The following is a 27,789-nucleotide window of genomic DNA, read 5'->3' as shown; positions in this document are numbered from 1 at the left end:
TAATGCATGTTTTCAAAGGGAACTTACAAATCTATAAAATTGTGCGAATATCAAGTATAAGACTACCTCACCGAGAACTGCATCCGGTATTAAGGAGATTGATAGATTCCCTTTAAGTTCTACTTCAACACATTGCACTGTTTGTGATCACATTGAGCTATAGGTTATTAAATGCAGACGATGAATACTCAGCGCTGACAAATACTATAGAAGACTAAAAACAACACATTTAATGAAGTGACAAATGCACTTTTCTCTTTACAAGGCAATCACAGACTGCAAATATTAATAAGGCTGCGAGACAAAAAGAGATAGACGCCCCCACCTAGCAGACTATAGTACACTTTCTAGTAGCCAAGTGTTCCTCAATTGATTCCGACCTGCCCTGTGTGGGATAAGGCCATTGTTGGTGACATGACCGCCTGATGACAGTATATATCCTTGATAGCCATCTTTGCCATACTATTAGGGGGTTTACTAGAACCACAATACTGATGTATAAGCCGTCATTATCAGCCACAGGACTGGATATAGCACCATACACCTTGCAGTGGCCAGGTCTGGTACTGCAGCTCAAGTGAAGAGGACTGGGATGCAATTCTAGGTACAACCAATAACAAACATGGGATTCTCTGTGGAATGCAGTACCCACAGGTGGATGTAGGGGTGTAATGAATCGGACCCCCACCAATCTGATTTTGATGGCTTATCCTAAATATTAATATTCTAGTCCAGGAAACTTACTATTGCGGCAAAGGCGGCCACCAAATATACTGTCATCTTCCAACAGCAAAAAAGCCATATGTGATCCAGCCACTTGGCCTGGCAATCAGTTTTTTTCACATTTAGCCAAATTGAGCAATGGTATAACTTGTAGTGGCCACTATGACTAGTAACACTTGTTTCTAGAAGATTCATTACTATAGTAGAGTCTCAATTGCCATCACAATGACATGTTAGAGTCTCATTCATGTCTTTGGCCACCATAGTATTACGTAAAGTGCAAGGATATGCCTCCTCAGATTGGACAGGCCCCGCTCTACAGTTTCTTTACCTTTTTTGCCCACAGCCTTATTTTCCATTGTAGATAAATAATACGCTCCTATTCACTTCATCTTATTTTTTTTTTCCTTGCACCTATCATGACTTCCACAGGTCATTGCAAGACTCCATACCAGACGTGTCCTCTTCATCTTCTGAGAATGAAATTGTAATACTGGTACTTGAAGCTGCGTCCGGCCTATTACACCATGCAGAAAACATCTGACATCCTACCACTATAGAGACAGATAAACAAAACCTGCAGCAGTCATGGAAGAACGGATGTGTTACCGGGAGATCATTCCTCCTCTTATCTCAGTTCTGCCACCAATAGGGATAGTCTGATGTGGTAATAATCCATGGAGCTAGAACGAGAGTCTGCACATGGTATAATGGACTAACCAAAGGATGAAGTGACGGCCTTCACATTGTAATGCTTTTACAGATGAAAAGTTTGCATGTTGTTACTTAGTAACATAGGGCAAGCTTTTCCTGAAATAAGTCATTCTTCTCTCAGTACGTGTCAGGAGGGCATTTTGTGGCATCTTAGTCTGTGTGCACTTTTTCTGTAGGACCCTGCACAGAAAAGAAAAATATATATATATAAAAATTAAATGAAAAGGCAGTTTTTGACCACAAATATTCTCAAAAGTAGGACAATTGGTGAGTGACGGGCACTAGGACAATGTGGCTTTGGACTATTTTCTGGTTGTTGAACTGGTATGTTACAATATACATCATGCAAAAAGGAACCTTAAGGCTGAATTAACACAGTTTTTTGGTCAGAATTTTGAGGCGGAATCTGCCTCAAAATCCTGACCAAAAAAAACCGGCTCCCATGCTCAATCTTCAGGCGGATGCCGTGGCCGGATCAGCCTCGCAACATCCGCCTGAAGACACTCCCTCCCGACTAGGCCCATTCCAGTTGCAGCTCCCGTTTTTTTGGTAGGGAATCTGAGGCGGCCTCAAATTCCTGACCAAAAAAAAAAAAAACAAAAAAAAAAAAACAAAAAAAAAAACCTCAGTGTGAACTCAACTTAATCCACAAGACTATGGAAGACTTCAGAGTAATAAAGGGCATGCAAGGCTACATGTACTGGTTCTGTGGTTGAACAGCACAGACAGCTCAAGGATCATATCTGTGTGCCATCCATGCCCTTCCACAGACCCACATTCACTTTCTTCAGGGAGCCTGGACCTCAAAATAGACAGGAATAGGATCTGTCCTGTGTTTGCTCCAGGGTCATGGCCCTGTACATGGATTCCTGAGATTACACAGATGTGTATGGGGCCTTTAGAATATAATGGGTCAGTGTGCGAGCCAAGTCAGTGTCTAGCCCTACATTAGTCAGTCTACGGATGCGCCACATTTATCATTCAGCATCAGCCACTGTGAGAAATCTGGCACATTTTTCAGACGGCCTAGTCTAAATCTGCCCCAATGTTCCTGTGGCTGTAACGTGCACTTAGTACACCAAGTAATACAAATGGCAATTCCACAAAATAATTTACCATTGCAAGCTGCCTCCCAATATTTCCAACAGTCACTCCACCGGAAAAGAATATGCAAGGCAACCAGGAACGAATATAGAGGAAGTCTGGAGAAGTGTACCTAAAGAACAAAGAGGAAAAGTAAGTAAGTTATTTCACTCAGCAGGAGTAAGAATCAGACAGTCTTATCACCACTGTTTAGAGCATGCTTGTGATCTATGCTATTCCATAAAAAAAACCTCGATGCAACTGGCCACTGGGCAGCATATCCCACTGTATAACGCTACAGCATTCAGTCAGAAGTACAGGTTTTCAAAAGAGGGCAAATGTGTGCTGTGAACAGGGCCCAATGAATACAGAGTTGCCGCCATGATGCTCCTAGAAGAACCATCATGGTGGCATTTTTGGAAATAGAATTCTTATCTAAGAGTAAGTCCATGCAGGCTTTAATCATCTACAATGGTTTCAAAAGTTGCAACAGAGAACAGGATGTATAGATATATTTCCAGATTACATACAGGGCTCTTATTCCTATTACTAGTGACTCCACATCTGGTATTGCAGCCTTGCGTCAAGTGAAAGGAGCTGAACTGCAATACCAAACGTATCCCTTAGAAGAGAGGGGCACTACTTCTGGGAAAGAAGCATGACATGATCTAATCTCATAAACCCAATAAGATTGTAATATACAAGAAGGGTTAAAAAATTTTTTTTAAAAATTCTGCAACTTACTGGTAAACTCCATTGTACACAAGAAACTGTGTGATGAGGGTTGCAAGAAAGGCTATGGTGATCCCAAGTCCCAGGCCACTTCGGGAACGGTCAAAGGTCCACCACAGGCCCAGCGACAAGGCTGCCAGGGTCAGCGACAGCTGAACATTATTAGCAAAATCCAGTTTCTGGATGAATAGTTTGGGTTAAGGAAATAACAAAATGTAAAGTTTAAGAGTAAATTTACAACATAGTTGTGGAGTTAGAAAAAAAATAAAAATAATAATTTTAATCCTATAATAAAATTGGTATTGTATAATTAAATAGATACAGGTATATTTTCATTAGGAAATTAATTACTGGCTTTTTTTGTGAATTAGACAAGCTTTACTGCATCTGTGTTACCGTGGATGTCAGCCATTGATAAAGGAGCGGTTGAGAAATACAGTCAGTGGTCTGGGCCTACCAACTCCACAGGCCTAGGTGGCCTATTATAGATTGGCACACAGTGCCACAATATAGATATGTAGCACATAATGTTAGTAAATCCACTAAATAGATTGGAGGATACAGCACTAGCATGGTTGATGCCGACAAACACGGCTATGCATCTCATGACGCTGGCCCATTCTCTCTTGAACTTGTGAGGTTCTCCAAGGTGGCTGTCAATGCAGGGATAGAGAAGGCCAACAACAGCTGGAAAACAAGAGCACATGTGTAAGGTTATTTTATGGTAATTCACCAAGAGTCACATTCATTAATGCAACGTAGATCAAAAAAAGTGGGCACAGGTAATAGTCAATCTTTGGTCCTGGTGTTACTGACTGGTTAAAAAGGCTCATGGCGGAAAGAAAAGCCACAAGGGGTGGCAGTATTATTATTATTACATTGCCACATATAGAAATACGCCCAGGTTACTCAATAAAGGAGCTCTCTCTCATAAGCTTTTTATATCCAGTTGCCTTTAATCTCTGCTATATAAAGATAATATATTCAGCCACACCTTATACCCAGTGAGCACCAGAGTATACGCCTCACCTAACCGAAAGTAAAACCAAAAAACCCATCTGTGACTCTCGATACTAGAAGGTGGTTTCCTGTAAACTAAAGGATAAAAGCACACAAAGTGGAAAAAAAAAAAAAAGAGGTCTAGATTTTACCCTCTGACATACGCAAGTAATAAACGTTTGGTTTTCCTCTGAGAGGTATACAGGCTGAATAAATAGTCTAGTTAGAGTTTAATGTTATTCATCAGTCAGTTCAAGAAGAGGTTCTGCAGAAGCTGAAGTACTTATTAGAAGGCATTTTCTATTTTCTGCCATACAGTATTTCACATTTTAGCAGTTCTTGTGCTATACAGTCACTGACTTCTATAGAATATCAGCATGCCATTCGCATCTAGCTTTACCACTTATCCAATTTGCTTTGCTACTATATACCAGGGGTCAACAACCCTCAGCTGTTGTAAAACTACAACTCCCAGCATGCATACGTGCTCCACTGGAAGTGAATGGAGCATGTTGGGAGCTGTAGTTTCACAGCAGCTGGAGTACAGAAGGTTGCTGACCCCTGCCATAGGCTAGACTTGAGACTTGCTGCCCTGGTAAAGTGGCTCCACTGACTGACCAGGCACCTTTGGTTAACATCTCCCATAAATCAGAAATCTTCTGTTGTATATTTAGCTGCAATGTCCTTTTTTGCCTCTGCCCTGTCAGCGATGATTTATGATGAGCTTGGCAGAGAGTCAATGCGAGTGCCGATCACTTCCTTATTTTTGTCTGGAGCAGTGGCATGTTAGACGGGAGCGCCAATGAGGGCTGAGGAAGGCAGCTCACCAGTTTAGGAGGCGGCCAATCACAGGCCAAGTTGCTTACAACATTTCCTGTGCTATCTAGACTGTGCCAAGCAGACGTGTGCAGTGAAGGAAGAAGCTGTACTAATCCGCATATAGGATTTCTGCCTCTATTTGTACAACAGAACAAGATGTTCATTTTCAGGCAATTCTGCCACGTTACATAATGGAAACAGAAGGAACCAACAGAGAAACAACGTAACAACCCCATGCAAAGCCTTAAGCATCACATAACACTGATTTATGCAAGAAATAAAGGAGGTTTAAAGGCATTTCTTCACCCAGACTGTCAGAGTAATGACCTCTTATACTAGTCAATGATCACTCTTGTCAATGATCTGGATATGTTAATGCATCAGTCTAGGAATAATTTTTTATACAGGCTCAAAGCATTGGCGTCTGCAGCACATCTCACCATGGGAGCGTGGGAAGTGCATCTCGCAATATGCAGACTGTATGGGGAGCAGATGGTCAGATTAAGGATTGTTCTTCCACATACAGTTTGCATAGGAGGCCCTTTAAATGTGCACCAATGGACTTACATTGTCAATTGGTGTTTGTGCTGGGCACATTTCTAACTTAAAGGGGTTGTCACATCTTAACAAATAGGATAGGGGATAACTTAAAGATCACGAGTCCCATTAGACCTTCCCCATTTCCCAATCGATGGGTGTCTGAGCAATAGCACCCCCATAGATGTGCAAGTTAGCCCCTATTACTATGGATACTTGGAACTTGGCAAGAATAGCCCTTTAAGACTTAGCTATGATAATGTGAAAAGTGGTTGTAACAGAGAGCTGCACATACTTCACAGCAGGGAACCAGACTTGTATTCCTCTTGGGTGTGCTGTACAGGTACGCTCACACTATCACAGGTAGCGGAAATGCAGAAAGCTTGCCATATAGCCTATGGAGGCTTCAGACAGTGATAAAACTATTCCCCAACTAGTTAAATTATTAAGATGACCCTCCTAAGTGCTCTTACCCAAAAGCTGGCTATATACATAAGAACAGGCCAAGCATGTATATCCATTTCAATATGGAGAAAGCGGCTTTAGGAATCTTCCAAAAGCAACTTGTCATCTACGAGAATAAGAGATCACCCCAATATCTGCCACGGGAGGAAGTAAGGCACCCATACATATCAGATAGTAGGGTGATGCCACCAAAAGTTGCGGGTTTGGCCGACTTCTCTTTTATGTAAGGTGATCAGTTTGGAAGCATCATGTACTTAATGGAAAATCCTCTTAAGTGTAACCTACTAACCTACCCCGGACAAAGCTTCCTATGTGTAGACCATTTTGTTTCTAGGGAACATAATAATGGGGAGTTCAACAATCGAGAAGATGCCACGTTTAGCATCGGTCTATGTGAGCCATCATATCACTTCAGTCTAGAAGGAATCTAGACTAGATCTAGGGTCTGTGACTCTAACAGGTAGAATAATTTGCCTAAAACTCTTATGCCTGGGGGTGAAATACAAGTGGGCGTACTTCAGATGTGACTAGGACCACCTGTGGTTTGTCAGAACTGGATTTAGAGTACTGCAGAAGCCTATGGTGCGCTAACTCTGGTTCCAATGAACTGCAGTCAGTTTGGGCATTTAGTGATACAGTCCAAAAAAAGCCCCTGGGTTATGCCTGTGTGTACATGGCCTAACATATACAAACTAATTAGCAAACACACACATATGTCTCATAGACAACATGAGCAGTCTAGTAGTGGACTGGCCACGATACATACCAGCTGCGGTGCCACAACATGGCGGGACCCACCATGCTGAAGAGAAGATGGTAGCAATGACTTCTTCAGGAAATAAAGTCACATTCCTTTGGATCTGGAGAAGATTAAGCACCAAGGCAAGAAAAGCACCAACAGCAAAGAGGACCAGGCTTCTCCGGATCAGGCTGCGGCCTTGGTTGCTGGCTAAGGTGCTGTAGGCTAGGCCGATGTGGGAGTTGAGTGAAGACATGGCTGCTCCTGCTCGCCGGGTTAGCCAAGTGCTCAACTTTTTGCCTTCCTTGTCTATACTTCTGGCGCAAGAGCAACTCCAGCAGTGCTCCTCGAGTCTTGGCATTTGTTAACGGATAGTTATCTGCAGGGAAGACTGAAGAAGAAGAGGAATTATTAACTCAAAGAATGCCAGACTAGTACAGGAGAATAATATGTGAGCCAGACTATGAGCAATGCATCAGTCATGTCAGCCCCACAGGTGACTCTCACAGCTAATCACAGGGCACTATACCCATGACGTGGATGAGGAGGAGCCCGCTGTAATGGGCTCCTCAATGACTTCTATTACCAGCATCAGTCCATTCACTTTACCATATGTCAATAAAACCCCACTGCCCATTGACAGAAGGAACACACTGATCTGCACACGTCATTCAGTGCTGAAAGGATAGGACTAGCAGCGTCCTCGGAATACCAGCTGATGCCCATTCACCAAAAGTGTGCCAATCTAACGGAACAGGCTGATACTAGAACTACAAAGCTTTATGCCAATTAGGACACATCCCATTAGGTCTCTACCATATGGTGCCCATCAGACATAGTCTAGTGCAATCCAAACAAATTTTATTATGTAGGTAAATCAAACTGTATCACCCCCTCCCTGCATGTATGCCCTGTGTGCCAGGGTACCAGTGAATCATCCTGTACCCACCATTACTTGCTGCCACTGGTACTTTCACCCACCAACACTCAGCATGCCAATCTGTACTAGCATCATTAGTTAAATTCACCACTATGGGATCTGATGCCCATCAATACTGGCATCATCACATACCCCCACCACTACTACTGGCATCATTACATACCCCCACCACTACTACTGGCATCATTACATACCCCCACCACTACTACTGGCATCATTACATACCCCCACCACTACTACTGGCATCATTACATACCCCCGCCACTACTACTGGCATCATTACATACCCCCGCCACTACTACTGGCATCATTACATACCCCCGCCACTACTACTGGCATCATTAAATGCCCCCACCACTACTACTGGCATCATTAAATGCCCCCACCACTACTACTGGCATCATTAAATGCCCCCACCACTACTACTGGCATCATTACATACCCCCACCACTACTACTGGCATCATTAAATGCCCCCACCACTACTACTGGCATCATTACATACCCCCGCCACTACTACTGGCATCATTACATGCCCCCACCACTACTACTGGAATTATTACATACCCCCACCACTACTACTGGCATCATTACATACCCCCACCACTACTACTGGCATCATTACATACCCCCACCACTACTACTGGCAACATTACATACCCCCACCACTACTACTGGCAACATTACATACCCCCGCCACTACTACTGGCATCATTACATACCCCCGCCACTACTACTGGCATCATTACATACCCCCGCCACTACTACTGGCATCATTACATACCCCCACCACTACTACTGGCATCATTACATACCCCCACCACTACTACTGGCATCATTACATGCCCCCACCACTACTACTGGAATCATTACATGTTGCCACCTCTGCTGGGGGGGCAGTATTGTGCCCTCCATTACTGACAAGACCTGTTGCCATCTCTGCCAGGGCCAGTGCCCACCATTATTACTTCTCCTGTGCCCATCATTACATTCCCCCACTACTACTAGTGAAATCCAGACTTGCTGCCATCACTGCTGGGTTATCACTAGGGTCAGTGCCACTACTAGGACCCCCTGCTAGGGGCAGTACTATTCCCTGGTGCCCGCCATTATACCACCCTGTGCCCACCACTCCAGGTCTCACCTATGAGCAGGGCACCCTCCGGTGGTCAGGCAGTAGTCAGGATCCTCCAAGTGCTGTGATAAACTTTTGCCCTTTCCTCCCCGTTGTTTCCTGTGTCGTCTCCCTGTGTCTGTGCCTTAAATACGGGAGCCCGCCTGTACGTGCAGCTGTGAGGGGTGAATGTCCTGCCTCCCGCCCCTGCAGGTATGGCCGCTGTCCTCCTCTGCCCCGCTCCCTCCTCCCACATTGAGTCAGATGGAGGAGAACGACGCGGGCTGAGAGGGGGGGAGGCTGCAGCTGTCCTCACCGAAAACAACATGCGTGTCTGGTGAGGCGGCGGCAGCCAATCAGCGGCGGGCTGCCCATATGACGTAGCGGACACACCACACACACCTTCCCGGCGCGAGAGAAAAACCAAAACAAGTGGCGGCGGCGGCGGGAGCGCGCGGGGCACGCGGCCGGGGGACGTGACTGCTCCCGCCATGTCCTGTCGGCCCTTCCCGCTAGGGCACTGACCTGTTGCCCACTGACCAGGCTGCCGCCATAAATAGCCTTGTGGTGACATTATACTGCAGGGGAAATGACCCTACCTCAAGCTTTGTCCTACAGGAGACACCTTTTGCCTCAATTCTGGATTTTTCTGGTGTAAATAGTAGCATGCATGTTGTGGCCTGTGACACGAGGGTCTTATTCACACGTCTGTTTTTATGGTCTGTGCACATTTTCAGGATGCATATGGAAAATCTGCACCAAAATACATGTATGCACTTAGAAATCTGCACGGAATATCTGCAATAACTTATACAGGGTTGCATACGTGCGGACTAGGAAGTCACATGTTTGCAGCAACGGGGACATAGTCATTGCTCTAAGGAGGCAGCAATAACACCGTACAATTCAGATAACCCAATCTAACCATCTGTTACGGGGGGGGGGGGGGGGAGGTATATTCTGGGTTCTGGTGACCCTTTAAATAAAAGGAAAACTATTCCATAGCTTCCCTTTATGGTTGGGGTCAAATCTGCAGTGGAGTCTCATCTCACGGTGTCATAAATTGCCCGACAAAAAAGTTTTCCAAGTTCAACTTTTTTTGTATTCTTCAGTTTAAAAAATCCCAAAAACCAGACAACCTATGGACGCCTGATAGACCCCATTATAGTCAGTGGGGTACTTCGGGTTCTGTTGGTGTTCACTAGTTTGGGGCTCCTTTTTTTCTGTTTTTGTCCTTCAGTCACAAAAATACCATAGTGTTTCGTATCCAATACAAGTAACTTTGTGGATGGAAACTTTAAAGGGGTTGTCCACTTGGCGCTACTGATTTAGACTCTTCAGAAAGAGACTATTTGTGGGTTCTCTGTAATCCGACTACTTGAAGAAGGTTCTGGACAAGAGGTTCCACTCTACTAATTCAGGGATCCTCTCAGCAGGGCAGTTTGGGTGGTAAACTATACGTGGTGACCTGCAGGTTGCCATATAATGCCCACCATTCTCTATATGGGTCTCCTTTGGACTGGCTCCATTTTATAGATTATAACATGCAAACCAGTGGTCCATTCTTTTCACACCCCTCCCTCCTAAATGTACATAATGGGTTATCTACCAGATGAAGGATGGGATGCACGATATGTAGCTAAGGGCCCTAATCTTTTGACAGTATAGAGCCATAATGTTTAACTTGGTGACCCTGGCTTTAGTAGGGGGTTTGAAAATAGGACAACCCCACTCTTAGCCATGTTCTGGCCTGTCATTGAGAAATGTTAGATGGTTGCATTCGTAGTCCCTCATGCATGGGAGTGGAATGAAGTAGCCCACAATGCTGGACTGGGTGATATGCCCCTGAGACTGGTAGCTATGTGTATGGCAGCTCTAAGTGATAGAGAGTAGTAATGTGATGCATGTAATCTATAGGATTTCCTTCCTGAATTTCCATAGATGTTATCTTCTAAGAAGGCTCAATGACATTTCACAAGGCAGCCAGAAGTAAAGGTTCACTCTGGTTGTAAAGTTCATATCTAGACTTTCTTGTACTTTTGTTTGTGGAATTCATAATTTAAAGGGATTTTTTACACTCTGTTGTACGAAAGACCATTCCCTATATAGTTGTCTACTCATGCAAGTGGCATTAAATAGCAAAAAATAATCTATCTACAACTATATTATGCCACGAAAGTGGTGTAGGGGTTGTGATGAATCCCCACCCCACCATAGTGTCTTTTCTTACCTTGATTTCACAGTCTCAGATTCTGTCTGGTCCATTTTCGTGTTAGCTCTATGTTTTGCAGAAGCTGGAACTAGACATGGGTACAGGTATTAGACATGGGCACAGGCACTATTCATGGACACAGGTGATAGATATGGGTACAGATTCTAAACATGAGTACTAGTGCTAGACTTGGGTATTGTATAGTCTAGTGCTGAGACGTGATAGGGTTAACTAGACATATGAACTGGTGCTAGACATTGGTATGGGTACTAGACATGGGTACTGGTGCTAGACATGGGTACAGGCTCTAAACAGGTACTGGTACTAGACATTGGTTGAGGTAATAAACATGTCAACTGGTGCTAGACATGGGTACTGGTGCTAGATATGGGCACAGGTACTATACATGGGTGACAGCTTTAGCAATAGTAGACTATGATGACATACATAGCCACATAAATAGTACTGGAGTGTCGCTTTAAAGCTTGAAATACTATCCTGCAGTTTAAATTGACACAAAAAAAAATTTCAATAACTTTGCATAGTCTTCGTTTTGAGTCTTAGATGACAATATTCAGTTCTACATTACAAGCTTGTCGCGTTGTCATAATCAGGTTTGGACTGGCGAGCACAACAGAGGCCAGAATTCTCGGGGCGCCACTTTCCATGTACACAGATCTGCCACGCTTGATGCGATATAAGTACAATGTATATGGATATTGTACGCCCATTCTGACCAGCCTGCTGACAGTAAAGAGGTGTTTTATAAGCCACATTATTTATAAGTCCAACTGCTGAGTAATAGGAGACTGAACCGAAGATGTCGACAGAAGACCTCAGAGATGCCTACAGAGCATTTCTATATTTATGCCGTGGCTTTAGCTGCTACATAATGTTTATTACTTATCCATATATTTTGTGTTGCATTTATATAAGCATGTGTGTAATCCTAGTAAAATGCTTCAATAAAGGCCATTAGAATATTGATCTAGTGAGAATGATCACAAGTTGTATTGTACAGATATTTGTGATGTGCTACGTACCCAGCCTGAGTACTAGGAATTTATTGAAGGAAGTCTCCCACCTCCAAAGTCATTTCTTAACCACATACATGCTGTTGTAGGGAAAGTTAGTGACATTGTGGATTTACCTAAGAGCAAGACCCCATAGACTATAATGGGGTCTGTGTGTTTTCCATGCGGTGTCCGCATGAGTCATACGGAGTAGTTCATGAAATACTTTTCCCTCTGCATGTTCCGTGCGGACACCGTGCGGAAAACTCACGGACCTTGTTATAGTCTAAGGGGTCTGTGTGCTTTCATAAGCTCACCGCTTGTCAACGCATTCAGTATTCTGTTCAAGGGGTCCCGATGCGGACTCCTCAAATGGAATACCGAATGCAGATGTGAACCGTGTGAATTCAAATGTGAATCCAAATGACATCAATATTTGGTATGACCTTTGCCCTGTGCCTTCCATCAATTCTTCCTGGCACATTTGTACACAGTTTGTCTGAAGAGAGAATCTTGGAGAACTAAGCGCAGATCTTCTGTGGATGTAGGCTTGCTCCAATCCTTCTCATGTTCATGTAATCCCAGACAGACTGGATGATTAAGGGTAAGTTCACACAGGATTTTTTGGTTAGGAACCTGAGGCAGAAACCGCCTCAAGTCCTGGTCCAAAATACGGGTGGGTGCAACTGGATGCTGGTGCAGTGCATTGGCATCCAGTCGCGCACTCCGCTCCGGCTTAGGCCCAAATGAATGGGCTTAGTCGGGAGTGTCTTCAGGCGGATGTCGCGAGGCGAATCCGCCTGAAAGAATGAGCATGTGGCGTCTTTTTCTGGGAGCCGGAACAAACTGCTATTGGAAAAATGGGAGTCATCTTTTTGGTCAGGATTTTGAGGCGGATACGGCCTCAAAATCTTGATCAAAAAACCCCCATGTGAACTTACCCTTAGAGACCAGGGCTCTGTGGGGGCCATATGATCTCCTCCACACCAAACAATACTCCAAACACCTCTGAAATTCCAATTCCCACTTATAGCCCACCTGTGCAAAAATAAACAGGTGCTGTATTGTTTCACGTGCTATGAGATTGAGCACACGTGAATCTTAAATACATGGACCTTTTTCTAGATCCTGTTCTGTAGCGTTTAGCAAATACCAATGAGGTTACACTAGGTCACCTGAAGCATAGAAACACACAAGTGAAGGTGTGTCTGCTCAGGTGATGTAGAATTGGCTGAGAAGCAATTCTGTACAAATACAATTACAACATCAGTTACTTGCAGGGGCAAAGTCTGGGTAATACCTGATATTGTTATCCTATAGTTTAACTGCACCAAAACATGAAATACACTATGATTATTATTACTTTTACTGCATTTTCATAGATAAAGGGTTTTCCCGGTGCAAATGCTCTGCTTATGCTGCGTGACTGCTCCACTGGGAGCGGCTTTGTAGAATATCCCGATCATCTTGATTTATTACTTACTTTTCATGTAACTTCAGTAAACACAAGATTCACATCCGACTCATACAACTTCTATATATCAAATATTACTTTCTCTAGTTATATAAAATTCATATGAACTTATGGACATGACTAAAAGGATATGTCCACACAGGATGGATATGCTGCAGACTTTCCACCATAGATTTGTGAGCGCAAAATCTGCAGTGTTAACAGTATGCCCATTTTTTTTTTTTTTTACATGAATGGCATATAAAGGGCTCAGGTCACATGGAATATGACCTGGATGCAAGACCATACTGCCAGATTTGGGAGATTCGGTCACTTTTCCTGGACTCTATTAAAGGAATTCTGCCTTAAGAAACTCTATTCTTCTCCTACCTTTAGATGTCTTCTCTGCTCCGCCAGTCGGTAGAAATCCCGGTTTTCATCTGTATGCAAATGAGTTCTCTTGCAGCACTGGGGGTGGTCCCCGGCGCTCAAACAGCACTAGGGGTGACCCTAATGCTGCGAGAGAAAAGAGAGAAATCTCCAGCGCTGCCTCTATCTTTTTCAGGAACGGCCTCTCTGCACTTCTTCCTCCAGAGCTGGGTTCAAACGCCTAGGCCTCGGGCAGAGCCAACTGCGCATGCCCACAGGCCACAAGAAAATGGCTGCTTACTTACTCTGAGGATGTAACCGTGTGGCTCTGTTTTGCATGGGACAGTAATAGGGCTACCCAAGTGTTGCATGATGCCTCTACTGTATCTCCTCTACTCTATCACCATACTTTTTGTGCCATCAGATGCTGTATGTACCATGGTATTCTACCATCATAGCATTGCTTCTAGTGCTTATGACCCAACACTAAGGAGCCTATTGTTTGTGTAGGATCTGGTCTTGGAGCCCCAAACCATAGTGTGGAGACCAATATTCCACAAAGCAATGCCATGCATTCCTACACAAGATTTCTATCACTGTTTAGAGATGTGCTGAATCTGGCTCATGGGTTTAGCTTACAGAAGACATCTCATTGTGTAAAAGCAGACAAACCTTTTCACTTTTGTTCACAGCTCTGCTTCCAATTTATGTAAAAGTTTAGTCTTTCTCAATGTCCAGGAGAAAAATGGAGCACAGATAATTCTTAAAGAGTGCCTTTCATCAACTCAAATAACTTGTGGTCTTTTCATCCAAAAATAGGTGCTGCTCCTCAGCTTCCTGAACAGTTGGAATTTTTTTCCTTAACCCCATTGTTCCCAAGCCATCAATGCAGTTAGTTTTGGTGTCCAACTAGGCTCTCTAAAGTCAAGTGGGTGGTGTCAGGCAGAAGCAGGCAAGGAGGCGTGACTCAAAGCTCCAATCAGAATTGGTAAATCATTCAATCCTTCACTATGGGTAGTCCTAAGGCAATTGCTTAGGGCCACCCACTGGAGTCTTAAAGGGGCCAGTCAACATGGTGAAGCATATCAAATCAGCAACACAGTTAGGGTGGGCTCACACTAGCATTACATAATGTCCATTTCTCTCATCCATCACAGGATGAGAGCAACGGACATTAAGCGACTGATGCCGAGGGCGCCCTTTGTGTAGGTAATAGTAATAGCAGGATGCAGTAGAGACCTCATTTCAGATATAACAAGAAAACTTGAAGCCCATTGGGGACCAGCCTGACACTGTACCCAATAGCTGTGCACTCTGCTTTACATTATATGTAGCTATTAGACTGTATCCTGTAATACTTAGGAGAATTATTCATATATTTTATTCATCAGCTCATACATAGTTGCACAATCTAAATGAAAGCAGTTTAATGCTCTCTAATGTGGGTGCTCAGCACATTTCACTGCTCTTTCATAATTGGTCATGGTGGTTTGCCAAGGAATTGCAATTGATTTTGCAAGGGCATTCCAGAATTGACTGTATGTAATAAATTGCATTAATCTTGACAATGGCAGATTTTAGAATGAGGGGTAAATCATTATTTGGACAAACTTTTGTTCTAGTCATTGAGTTCTTTCCCCAAGTAATATTATACACTCTAATTATGTTCATAATCATTATTTCTGTAGCACCAATATATTCTGTAAGTCTTTACCTAGAGGGTAAACAGCAAATGTACCAGATGAACTTACAATGAGATTTCTCAGTACTGAGCAGAGCAACCCAGCCCCGCAGGTAGATAGGTTAGGGTCACATGAGTCAAAGTATTTTTCTTCTTGTCACCCGATGCCTCAGCTTGCGAGATACTGACATTTTTACCAATAAGCAAATTAGTTATTTAGTTGTCCTTGCTCAAATTAGTAGTAACACCCTCATTGCAGCAAAGAGTTCATTTGCATGTTAATAAAACCATCACTATCTTTGACAATGGACACCCTGGTCCTCCATAGTTCGTGATGCTATTTGCAAACACCCTCTGCCTGTACTGCTGCACTGCTTCCATTCAAGTGAATAGAGTTGCAAGAGTTGCAGTTCTCTGGCACATCCGATACACCATGAAGGGAGCCTTTTGCTTCCAGATTTCTCCCCTGTATTAGTTTCAGCACTGGAAGCTGTTTGGAACAGCTGATCTGTGCTGGGTCTGGATATCGGACCACCACTGATCTGATATTGACCTATATGTTGACCAAAATGACCCTCACCCTGGAAAACCCCATTAACCTCCCCATCTAACCCAGTGTCTTATGACCTTATTAGTTTCTTCTTTGCTGACTTTTAGTTCACTGACTATTTCATTGCTGACACTCAGACTGGCCCAAACGTGTACAGGAGAATCCCCTGTTGGCCCCTGAGCCGGGTGGGCCCCAGCTCACTTTAGCATGGCACAATACACTCTCTGTACAGATACGCATCATACAGCATTTCGAGCAGGCTATATTTCAGTATAATATACTAGGTAGATAATCTAGTCTATTTCTATTTACCGTAGATACACTTGGTGTCTCCCTGTCCTGTTTGTTCACTTCTGTCCTTCTGTCATTTCTGTGCTTTGTCAGGAATTTTGGAAACCCCAAAAAGGAAGTTGAGCACAGCTGAAAGTACAAGCTGTCAGCATATTGTACCATCACCCATAACCACATGCTGAAAAATGCAATTATTATTTCTGGGACAGTTTATAGGCATGAAAAATCTGAAAGTTTATAGAGGGTATGAACAGTACTGATACCGTATATACCAAGGCACTAGCCCCATAGCATTGCTCTTACTTGAGAATATATCTGTATATTATATACTATACCCACCACTAAGGAGACTGTAATTTCCATAGACTGTACTCTGATAAGATGCACATATCTCTGGACTGAGAGTTCTACATAAATTTTACATAAAACTACTTTGGGTTGATGGTTAAACAACAATAACAACATAGTCTATATTGGTCATACATGTTCAGTGACACTAGGGAAGGGCAGTCTTTTTGGGAATGTTCTTTCAAAGATTTTTTGTCCAATGGCTGTTTGTCTGCTTGGTAACCCAAAGAACGGAAACCACTCCACTTAAAAAGTGGTTACCTGCAGAAATCCATGGACCCCATAGACTATAATTGGGGTCTTCTGGGTTTCCGTCTGAAAGATGTGTAGAGAAAAGTCCTGCTTGTCATTCCATTTGCTGTCTATAGGACTATCTCTAGGAGTACCCTAGAGAATGAATGGAGCAGCAGTGTGCATGGGCATCATATTGTTCAATATGGATGGGGGATCGGGACCCCCATTCTTGTGATCAGAAGGATTCCCAGTGATCAGACCTTCTCCCATCTGCATGTTTTTGGATAGTGGAAAGGGGACGCTCAAAAAATTGCACAAACTCTTTTACAAATTCCTCTTTATGCTTCTTTGGATAGGACTGAATCATTGACTTGCAACCAGTGGAAATTTTTATCATTCTTTGACCGCTTAAGGTTTTGTTTCATTACTGATTACAAGGGTGCAATAACCAGAAGAATCTGATTGTGCCAAGTATTATGCAATGTACGAGCCACCAGAAATAAAAATTATTAGAATACTGATTGGATGTCAGCAGTGAGCTGTGTATGGCCAGATTTAGTTGAACAGGTTACTGCCTTATCAGTTTTCAAACACTTGTCGTTTTTCAGTGTTATAGCTCAGTCATCGTAATCTGAATGAATGATTCCATTTTTTACATATCGTTTTATACTTTAAGAAATGGTTCATCTTGTGACACGTTGACATTTTCTTCTTCTTTTTTTTTCTTACAACAAATGGTTCCTTCAAATCTGCATCACAATCTTTGTTCGGAGATTTTTTCGTCTGGTGCTTTCAGTTACATATAGATTTTTATATTAATAACGATACCTGTCGGACGCTGTTATATTCAGTGGGGTCTGCCGGGCTCCATATGTGTCCACTATTTTAGTGGTCTGTTTGTAAATTGTTCTGGTTCATCTGGGTTTTTTGCCTTCCCCTGGATCAACACTGTAGGGATTGTAGGGTTATAGGTTGGACTTGATGGGCTGATGGCTTCATCTAACCTCATTTACTATGTCACTATGTAACCTAGCGTAAGAGTTCTTGTATCAGTCATATATATGGATATAGCAAAGTTTAACCTAACTCATGATACATTAATAACACTAAAGCCCCTTGTACACGACCATATGCTAGGTCAGTATAGTATCTGTTTATTCCCAGATAGCACACTGACCCTTTCATTTCTGTGGGCCTGTACACATGACTGTGAATTACACAATCCTGTGTGCGGGCTGACAGCCTGGGCCGCAAAATATGGAACAAGTCCTATTCCTGTCTGATTTTGCAGCCATGTGTCCACACCTTGTATTCATTGAATGTATGGGGCCATGGAAGCTCAGCTGGTTCCGGTGGCGGAACACGGATAACATCCATGTGTCACCCCTGCGTTGGCTGTGCCGTTCATTCACTGCTGTCGGTTAGCACACGGTCATGTGCAACCCAACTTAGGCCTTGTTCTGTGTCGGTAATCTGTTCGGGGGAGTCCACATGAGGACCCCCCAAACGGACTACCGAACGCATTGGCAAGCGCTGTGCAGTGAGAGCACATGAACCCCATAGACTATAATGGGGTCTGTGTGCCTTCCACATGAAACATATGGATAGAAAAGTAGTGCACGATCTACTTTCCTGTCCACATGACTCGTGTGGTGACCGTGCAGAAAGCACACAGACCCCATTATAGTCTATGGGGTTCATGTGCTCTCACTGCACAGCGCTTGTCAATGCGTTCGGTAGTCCGTTCGGGCAGGTGGTTCCCATGCAGACTCCCTGAATGGATTACCGACACAGATGTGAACGAGGCCTTAGACACAGATTGTTAACTCGACTCTTTCAATGGGTTTCCAATGAATTTTCTTGACTTTTGAGTCTGTCGCGGTACAGAATGTTATCACACTGAAGAAAGTCAAGTTAAAAAATGTTACATCTATATTTTCATTTATTAAAAAAAGAGAAAAAGAGGTAAATGTTGGAATTGTCAGACCCCTACCGATCAACAAGTTACCCCAATCCTGTGTATAGTGGATAATTTGCCCAGATTATTGGTGGCCTATGCTTAACCCCTTGCTGACATGCACTGTACTATTATGACAGCTGTCAATACTTTATATACTGTATGCTCCTGAGCTATATTCCACATCAATAGGTAACCTGTCATTCTGACTGCACAGTGAACTCCGTAAAAACAAAACCCATAAAGGAAATTGTGCGATTGCGGTTTGTTTGGTTTTTAATTTTTTGCCATTCTTAATTTTTTCAGTTTCCTAGTACATTGTATTGAATATTAAATGGAACCAATATGAAGTACTATTAGTCTTGCCAAAAAAAATAAAAACAAAAAAACCCTCATACAACTCAGTGAATGGAAGGATTCCAAAAAATTTAAAACGTTTTTTCTTTCCCACCTTTCAAAAGGAAAAACAAAAATCGAAAAAATGGTTGTGGTAGGAAAGGGTTAAGATAGGCCATACATTTTAGATTAGCAGAGATCTGACTGTTGGTATCATTACAGATCAGCAGTTTTTATGGACTGTGGGTCCTAGCATTGTTTGCAGTGCTCAGTAACCATCTTTTTATAGCAGGAGGCAAGACTGCGCATTCGTCATGCTGCTTCTGTTTTATCTATCACAATAAAAGATACTGTCCATTCGGATTTGTCGACATAGTCTTCCTTCTGGCTGCCAGTGAGCGCGAATCCCCTGTTTGTGGGCCTAGGTCCGCAGTGTTGCCTCCTAATGTTTTCTCCAATTCGCTGTAAATGGGTTGAACTGCTTGCGCTCCTGCCTTGGTATCTACATGCTAATAGGGTGTTGTGTCCGACACAACCCCACAAGGTGAGAGGCCATCTGGTACTGCTGTCATTATTAATACGCCAACACAATTCTAATTCCTACTGCACTTAGTGCGCTCGGTGTCTCTCTTCTTTCTCTCCCACCTTTTTATAGCGGAATTTATGAATACCACAGCCGTATCCCATACACATGCATGTAATAATGCATGGAGTTGTAGTCCCATTAAGGCTGTGGCCCCATGTCCCTCCCAAACCACCTTACAGTCACTGCAAGGAGGACGGGATTCTGCAGATTTCTTTCTCCAATGAGTCAATGTAATTTGCCAGAATCCCATATGCTTTGAAGGTCCTGTAAAACACCACATTTTTTGTTGCAGTGTTTCTGCTGCACCAAAAATGCTGCATTTTCAGAACTTGGGGCTTCAACCTAAAGCTCTATTCACATCTGTGTATTCACATCTGTGTGTGTGAAATCTATTGCTCTGCTTTCCTGATGCTGTTGTTCTCACACTTCTTGTGTCCCTACATGATCTCTACTTCCTGGTTCCCTCTTGACACACAGCAAATGCTTGCTCAGGCTATTAAAGGGAGTCTGTCGGAAATGAATTGATAAACCTAATCCCAGTACCTAGTGGAGGGGATTTTACAATTTTCAAATAGGGCTCAGGCTGGGTTCACCTCTGTGTTGTTGTCTCCGCATGGAATCAGTTTCTGTCTAACGTTCATAAAAAAATATTAGAACAGGTCATCTAAAAATCCCATTGATTTCGGTGGATTAAAACCTTCCGCTGGTGTCAGTTTGGAGCATTTTTGCCGTGTATCCTCTCTTTTGGACGGAGACGAATTTGCACCACCTTTGCTCTGTACCAAAAAGAAGTATACACAACGGACAGGAATGAATCTGTTCTTTTTTTTTTTTTTTAACATTGAGGTCTATGGAGGTCTATGGAAGGTGAACACAAATGGGTTACCAATGGATAGTTTGCTCAGAATGAAGAAGGGGAAAAAATGGATTTCTCAAAAAACAGACACAAACAGACATTTTTTTTGATGGATACCCATTGACTAATCCATCAAAAAAGACAGATTATGGTATGCGCTGGATAACCATTTGTGGCCATTTTTATGACAAATCCATTGTTTTGTTATATGGATGTTAACTGTAATAATAATAATAATAATAATAATAATAATTAATAATATCCAACTGCAAAACTCAATGATTAAAAACTGTTACTAATACAAACAATGTAGCAATGTGATGCCTGTGATGTTTGCTTTACCTTCATCCTATAGTATGGATGTGTTGAAATGTTACACAGTGTTCTAGATATGTTTTGGTCCTGACCTCTGTCTCTTTTGTGACCCCGTTGATAACCCTGTTGATATATATCTTGTGTGTTTCCTATTTTCCTTACTGTATAGTGACCGAAGTAAAACACCCTCACATGTGAATGATTTACTGGAAGGGGCTGTAAATACTTGTCATGTGAAATTATCAAAGTCTGACTAGTCATTCTGATATTTTATTTATCATAAAAGATAATAATTTGCGTAGCATTTTCCCAGTTAGTCATTAGTAACATAATAACAACGTAATAATTGTAACATTGCACATGTGATCAATTGATACTGTATTAGCCTGTGCAATAAATTAATTTTTGGTATCATTGATACATATTTGTATCTTCTGTTTAGCTATGAATAAATTACTAAATCACCGGTCTAAACTGATGGCATCCACGTGGCAGAATGTGGTGCATATTTTGAAGTGGATTTCACCTTAAAGCGCCAATTTCTGTCTTGAAACTGTTTCCCATTGCATCCAAGTAGAAGAGGAAACTCTACATCCTACTGGGAGAAGAGGAGTCCACTGTGGTGATCACTGCCCAATATGTGCCCAGCTGTCACCAAGTGAGGGGAAGATGAAACCCCACGGACTGTTATACTACCCCCTCTAATCACCCATTCACCCCCGGACGTCCCATTACTGCCCCCTCTAATCACCCACCCCCATACGTCCAAACTCCCCCCCCCCCCGCCATACCAATCACTCCCTTTGGCACCAATAAAGCTCTTCTGACTTGTTTTAATTTGATTTGATGAGATTAATTTAATTTGATTTGATCCTACTGGGAGAAGAGGAGTCGACTATGGAGATCGCTACCCAATATGTGTCCACCTGCCATCAACTGAGGGGAAAATAAGGTTTCTGTTCTTTGGGTCCCCTTGGTATCCACTTAAAAACTTGTAGGACTATGGAAATAATTAGAGGTATGGGCCTATTAAACAATGGATCTTGTCACAAGAGGGCGTAAAAAGTGCCTCTCATGACTTCCTATAAAAAGGCTCCCAGAGGCTACTTTGGTGAGATCATTGACTGCTAGGCATACCTCTTTGATGCACTCAAATGCATTTTCCCAGTTGACAGACTTTTACAAAAGTGCACCATTAGACTGAGAGTAGCAGGGTGGTCATTGTGATGTATTTCTCACCATATGCTGTTCCAGTGTAGCTTTTAGGAGGTATTGGCAGTAGTGGTCACGTGAGGGTATACACATACCAAACAGGCTCTGGTTGTCCTAGACTGACCAAGACTGTTTGCTCTACCAACAAGCACAAGCAGCGCCCATTGTTTAGTTGTCCACCATCTAGACATTGGTGGCCACTTCATCACACTCTCCTGTCTCTTCTCAGAACATTTCCAGATGATTAGCTGAAGGTAATTTGGTGTCATTGCACTCATGATGTGTTCTGCTATTGACAGCTAGCCACTGTCGCTTTTGTTTGCAGTGGTGTCAGGAACAAGAAACATGGACTGGAGCTCTATTGTTTTTAGCAGTGAATCCATATTTTCTTTCTGATACAATGGCGTTTGGGTTTAAGAATGGAGGACTCATGGTGAGTGCTTCAGCCCTGACTTTCCTGTGGTGCCACATACTACCCCAACTGCTGGTGTGATGACCTGGGAAGCCATCATATATAAAAGTCACCCCTAGTAGCGATTGGTAGGATACTATATGGAACCTGTATGCCTCTATACCTAGTTGTGTCTCATCTTATATCTATACTGGAGGTGACCCAACAGGGTACTAGAGCCTCCTTCATTTGTACAATTGTACCCAATACACTTCCCTTTACACTCTAATATTGTAATCACTTACATACAGTCCTATGAAAAAGTTTGGGCACCCCTATTAATCTTAATCATTTTTAGTTCTAAATATTTTGGTATTTGCAACAGCCATTTCAGTTTGATATATCTAATAACTGATGGACACAGTAATATTTCAGGATTGAAATGAGGTTTATTGTACTAACAGAAAATGCGCAATATGCATTAAACCAAAATTTGACCGGTGCAAAAGTATGGGCACCTCAACAGAAAAGTGACATTAATATTTAGTAGATCCTCCTTTTGCAAAGATAACAGCCTCTAGTCGCTTCCTGTAGCTTTTAATCAGTTCCTGGATCCTGGATGAAGGTATTTTGGACCATTTCTCCTTACAAAACAATTCAAGATCAGTTAAGTTTGATGGTCGCCGAGCATGGACAGCCCGCTCTCAAATGATCTGAAAACAAAGATTGTTCAACATAGTTGTTCAGGGGAAGGATACAAAACGTTGTCTCAGAGATTTAACCTGTCAGTTTCCACTGTGAGGAACATAGTAACGAAATGGAAGACCACAGGGACAGTTCTTGTTAAGCCCAGAAGTGGCAGGCCAAGAAAAATATCAGAAAGGCAGAGAAGAAGAATGGTGAGAACAGTCAAGGACAATCCACAGACCACCTCCAAAGAGCTGCAGCATCATCTTGCTGCAGATGGTGTCACTGTGCATCAGTCAGCAATACAGCGCACTTTGCACAAGGAGAAGCTGTATGGAAGAGTGATGAGAAAGAAGCCGTTTCTGCACGTACGCCACAAATAGAGTTGCCTGAGGTATGCAAAAGCACATTTGGAGAAGCCAACTTCATTTTGGAAACAAAGATTGAGTTGTTTGGTTATAAAAAAAGGCGTTATGCATGGCGTCCAAAAAGAAACAGCATTCCAAGAAAAACACTTGCTACCCACTGTAAAATTTGGTGGAGGTTCCATCATGCTTTGGGGCTGTGTGGCCAATGCCGGCATCGGGAATCTTGTTAAAGTTGAGGGTCACATGGATTCCACTCAGTATCAGCAGATTCTTGAGAATAATGTTCAAGAATCAGTGACGAAGTTGAAGTTACGCCGGGGATGGATATTTCAGCAAGACAATGATCCAAAACACCGCTCCAAATCAACTCAGGCATTCATGCAGAGGAACAATTACAATGTTCTGGAATGGCCATCCCAGTCCCCAGACCTGAATATCATTGAACATCTGTGGGATGATTTGAAGCGGGCTGTCCATTCTCAGCCACCATCTAACTTAACTGAACTTGAATTGTTTGTCCAAAATACCTTTATCCAGGATCCAGGAACTGATTAAAAGCTACAGGAAGCGACTAGAGGCTGTTATCTTTGCAAAAGGAGGATGTACTAAATATTAATGTCACTTTTCTGTTGAGGTGCCCATACTTTTGCACCGGTCAAATTTTGGTTTAATGCATATTGCACATTTTCTGTTAGTACAATAAACCTCATTTCAATCCTGAAATATTACTGTGTCCATCAGTTATTAGATATATCAAACTGAAATGGCTGTTATAAACACCAAAATATTTAGAACTAAAAATGATTAAGATTAATAGGGGTGCCCAAACTTTTTCATAGGACTGTATATATTCATTACTTTCACACAAGTTTCAATCCTTCTTGGTTATTTTCTTTGTCAATAAAATAAGATAAGGTAATCCTTTAATAGGAAAACAAAAATGGAAGTCGGCACTCCAATTAATATCCAAAAATTAAAATATACTTTTAATGTCCATAATTAAAATGAATTGACAAACACAGAAGACCAGTGCAAAAACTTGAAAAATACGAAAACAACACTTACAGCATGATGAAAAAATAGACGTGCTCAAAGCATAGATGAACCAGCGTTAGTAGCCTACGCGTTTCAGGGCATTAGCCCCTTACCCCCCCATTCTGCCATGAGTAAGGGGCTAATGCCCTGAAACGCATAGGCTACTAACGCTGGTTCATCTATGCTTTGAGCACGTCTATTTTTTCATCATGCTGTAAGTGTTGTTTTCGTATTTTTCAAGTTTTTGCACTGGTCTTCTGTGTTTGTCAATTCATTTTAATTATGGACATTAAAAGTATATTTTAATTTTTGGATATTAATTGGAGTGCCGACTTCCATTTTTGTTTTCCTGTTTATATGGCCTGGACCGGGAGGTATGAAGCCTTGAGCACCCAAGCAGAGTATTTCTAGAGTATCGCACACTATACAAACACTTTGTACGGGGGCTGTGTTCACTTTCCATATGTTTCATAATCCTTTAATAGTCCCACAGTGGGGAAATTTCAGTATGTTACAGCAGCATAGTAATACAGATACAGTATAATACACAGTAATATATTACAGAAGTAGACACACATAAGCTGAGAAGAGAAGATATACTAGGAGTCCATAGCAGCTAAGGAACAGAAGAAGAAAGAAGAAAGACTTCATAATCATAATCATTAGTTCTCTGTGCGGAGTGATCTTCGCTTGGTCTGATGTAGATTATACAGCCTGATCGCGGTTGGAAGGAAGGACTTGCGATAGCTCCTTCTCACACTTGGAGTGAAGCAGACGATCACTTAGCTGCTAAGTGCTATCAAGGTCTCATACATGGGGTGGGACCTGGCTGAATGGTCTTGAATGCACTGGAGAACTCAAAGAACATTATTCTCACAGTGTTCCCAGGTTTCTCCAGGTGAGAGAGAGCTCTATGGAGAAGGTGGATGATGGCGTCATCTACCCCAATGCCCGGCCGATAGGCAAACTAAAGGGGGTCCACAGCGGGGCTCACTAGGGGGCGTAGGTGTGTCAGGACCAGTCTCTCTAGGACCTTCATCAGGTGGAATGTCAGTGCTACAGGTCGGTAGTCATTGTAGCCTATCGGGTTGGGTTTCTTTGGGACTGGTACCACATAAGATGTTTTCCACAATTGAGGTACCACTCCCAGCTTTAGACTGAAGGTAATTTGGTGTCATTGCACTCATGATGTGTTCTGCTGTACATGTGCGTAATAACACCGCACAGCTGGTCACTGCACATTTTAAGAACCCTTGCGCTTAAACCATCGGGTCCTCCGGCCTTGTCTGCTTTAATCATCATGATTTCCCTATACACTTGAGACCCTAATAGCTGTATTAGATAATTATTGTTAATTCTTATTCATTACCTTGCAACACTGGCAGCATTTCATGATTTCACGTAGGTCAGGGACACATTTACATAGATAGTGATATACTGTGTATATATATATATACAGTCCTATGAAAAAGTTTGGGCACCCCTATTAATCTTAATCATTTTTAGTTCTAAATATTTTGGTGTTTGCAACAGCCATTTCAGTTTGATATATCTAATAACTGATGGACACAGTAATATTTCAGGATTGAAATGAGGTTTATTGTACTAACAGAAAATGCGCAATATGCATTAAACCAAAATTTGACCGGTGCAAAAATATGGGCACCTCAACAGAAAAGTGACATTAATATTTAGTACATCCTCCTTTTGCAAAGATAACAGCCTCTAGTTGCTTCCTGTAGCTTTTAATCAGTTCCTGGATCCTGGATGAAGGTATTTTGGACCATTTCTTTCTACAAAACAATTCAAGTTCAGTTAAGTTAGATGGTCGCCGAACATGGACAGCCCGCTCTCAAATGATCTGAAAACAAAGATTGTTCAACATAGTTGTTCAGGGGAAGGATACAAAACGTTGTCTCAGAGATTTAACCTGTCAGTTTCCACTGTGAGGAACATAGTAAGGAAATGGAAGACCACAGGGACAGTTCTTGTTAAGCCCAGAAGTGGCAGGCCAAGAAAAATATCAGAAAGGCAGAGAAGAAGAATGGTGAGAACAGTCAAGGACAATCCACAGACCACCTCCAAAGAGCTGCAGCATCATCTTGCTGCAGATGGTGTCACTGTGCATCAGTCAGCAATACAGCGCACTTTGCACAAGGAGAAGCTGTATGGGAGAGTGATGAGAAAGAAGCCGTTTCTGCACGTACGCCACAAATAGAGTTGCCTGAGGTATGAAAAAGCACATTTGGAGAAGCCAACTTCATTTTGGAAACAAAGATTGAGTTGTTTGGTTATAAAAAAAGGCGTTATGCATGGCGTCCAAAAAGAAACAGCATTCCAAGAAAAACACTTGCTACCCACTGTAAAATTTGGTGGAGGTTCCATCATGCTTTGGGGCTGTGTGGCCAATGCCGGCACCGGGAATCTTGTTAAAGTTGAGGGTCGCATGGATTCCACTCAGTATCAGCAGATTCTTGAGAATAATGTTCAAGAATCAGTGACGAAGTTGAAGTTACGCCAGGGATGGAGATTTCAGCAAGACAATGATCCAAAACACCGCTCCAAATCCTCAGGCATTCATGCAGAGGAACAATTACAATGTTCTGGAATGGCCATCCCAGTCCCCAGACCTGAATATCATTGAACATCTGTGGGATGATTTGAAGCGGGCTGTCCATGCTCGGCGACCATCTAACTTAACTGAACTTGAATTGTTTGTCCAAAATACCTTTATCCAGGATCCAGGAACTGATTAAAAGCTACAGGAAGCGACTAGAGGCTGTTATCTTTGCAAAAGGAGGATCTACTAAATATTAATGTCACTTTTCTGTTGAGGTGCCCATACTTTTGCACCGGTCAAATTTTGGTTTAATGCATATTGTACATTTTCTGTTAGTACAATAAACCTCATTTCAATCCTGAAATATTACTGTGTCCATCAGTTATTAGATATATCAAACTGAAATGGCTGTTGCAAATACCAAAATATTTAGAACTAAAAATGATTAAGATTAATAGGGGTGCCCAAACT

The 27,789-nt window shown here is 42.4% G+C and overlaps 1 protein-coding gene and 1 long non-coding RNA gene across 2 annotated transcripts in view; both read right to left on the bottom strand.

Moving 5' to 3' along the window:
- LOC142200886 (uncharacterized) overlaps window positions 1-27,789 on the bottom strand; it is a 615,073-nt gene that overhangs the window by 469,959 nt on the left and 117,325 nt on the right. The gene's annotated exons all lie outside the window — the stretch shown is intronic.
- INSIG1 (insulin induced gene 1) lies at window positions 10-9,177 on the bottom strand. The gene is made up of 6 exons (XM_075271504.1): window positions 8,895-9,177; window positions 6,839-7,202; window positions 3,815-3,939; window positions 3,265-3,431; window positions 2,554-2,653; window positions 10-1,617 (listed from the first exon to the last, which is right to left on the bottom strand). Exons 2-6 carry the CDS (start codon window positions 7,170-7,172, stop codon window positions 1,588-1,590), a joined length of 756 nt encoding a protein of 251 aa, XP_075127605.1. The 5' UTR covers window positions 7,173-7,202; window positions 8,895-9,177; the 3' UTR covers window positions 10-1,587.

This window comes from Leptodactylus fuscus, chromosome 4 (assembly GCF_031893055.1).
Source record: "Leptodactylus fuscus isolate aLepFus1 chromosome 4, aLepFus1.hap2, whole genome shotgun sequence".
NCBI lineage: Eukaryota > Metazoa > Chordata > Amphibia > Anura > Leptodactylidae > Leptodactylus > Leptodactylus fuscus.
This window is presented reverse-complemented; position numbering and strand designations above follow the sequence as displayed.

What these genes read in the sequence shown, in the direction of transcription:
- INSIG1 (XM_075271504.1), bottom strand. Translation starts at nt 7,172, where the DNA reads ATGCCAAGACTCGAGGAGCACTGCTGGAGTTGCTCTTGCGCCAGAAGT. An exon ending in ATGTTGTGGCACCGCAGCTG is followed by an intron (nt 3,940 to 6,838) that starts GTATGTATCGTG and finishes CTTGTTTTCCAG; the next exon opens with CTGTTGTTGGCCTTCTCTAT. An exon ending in GCATCAACCATGCTAGTGCT is followed by an intron (nt 3,432 to 3,814) that starts GTATCCTCCAAT and finishes CTATTCATCCAG; the next exon opens with AAACTGGATTTTGCTAATAA.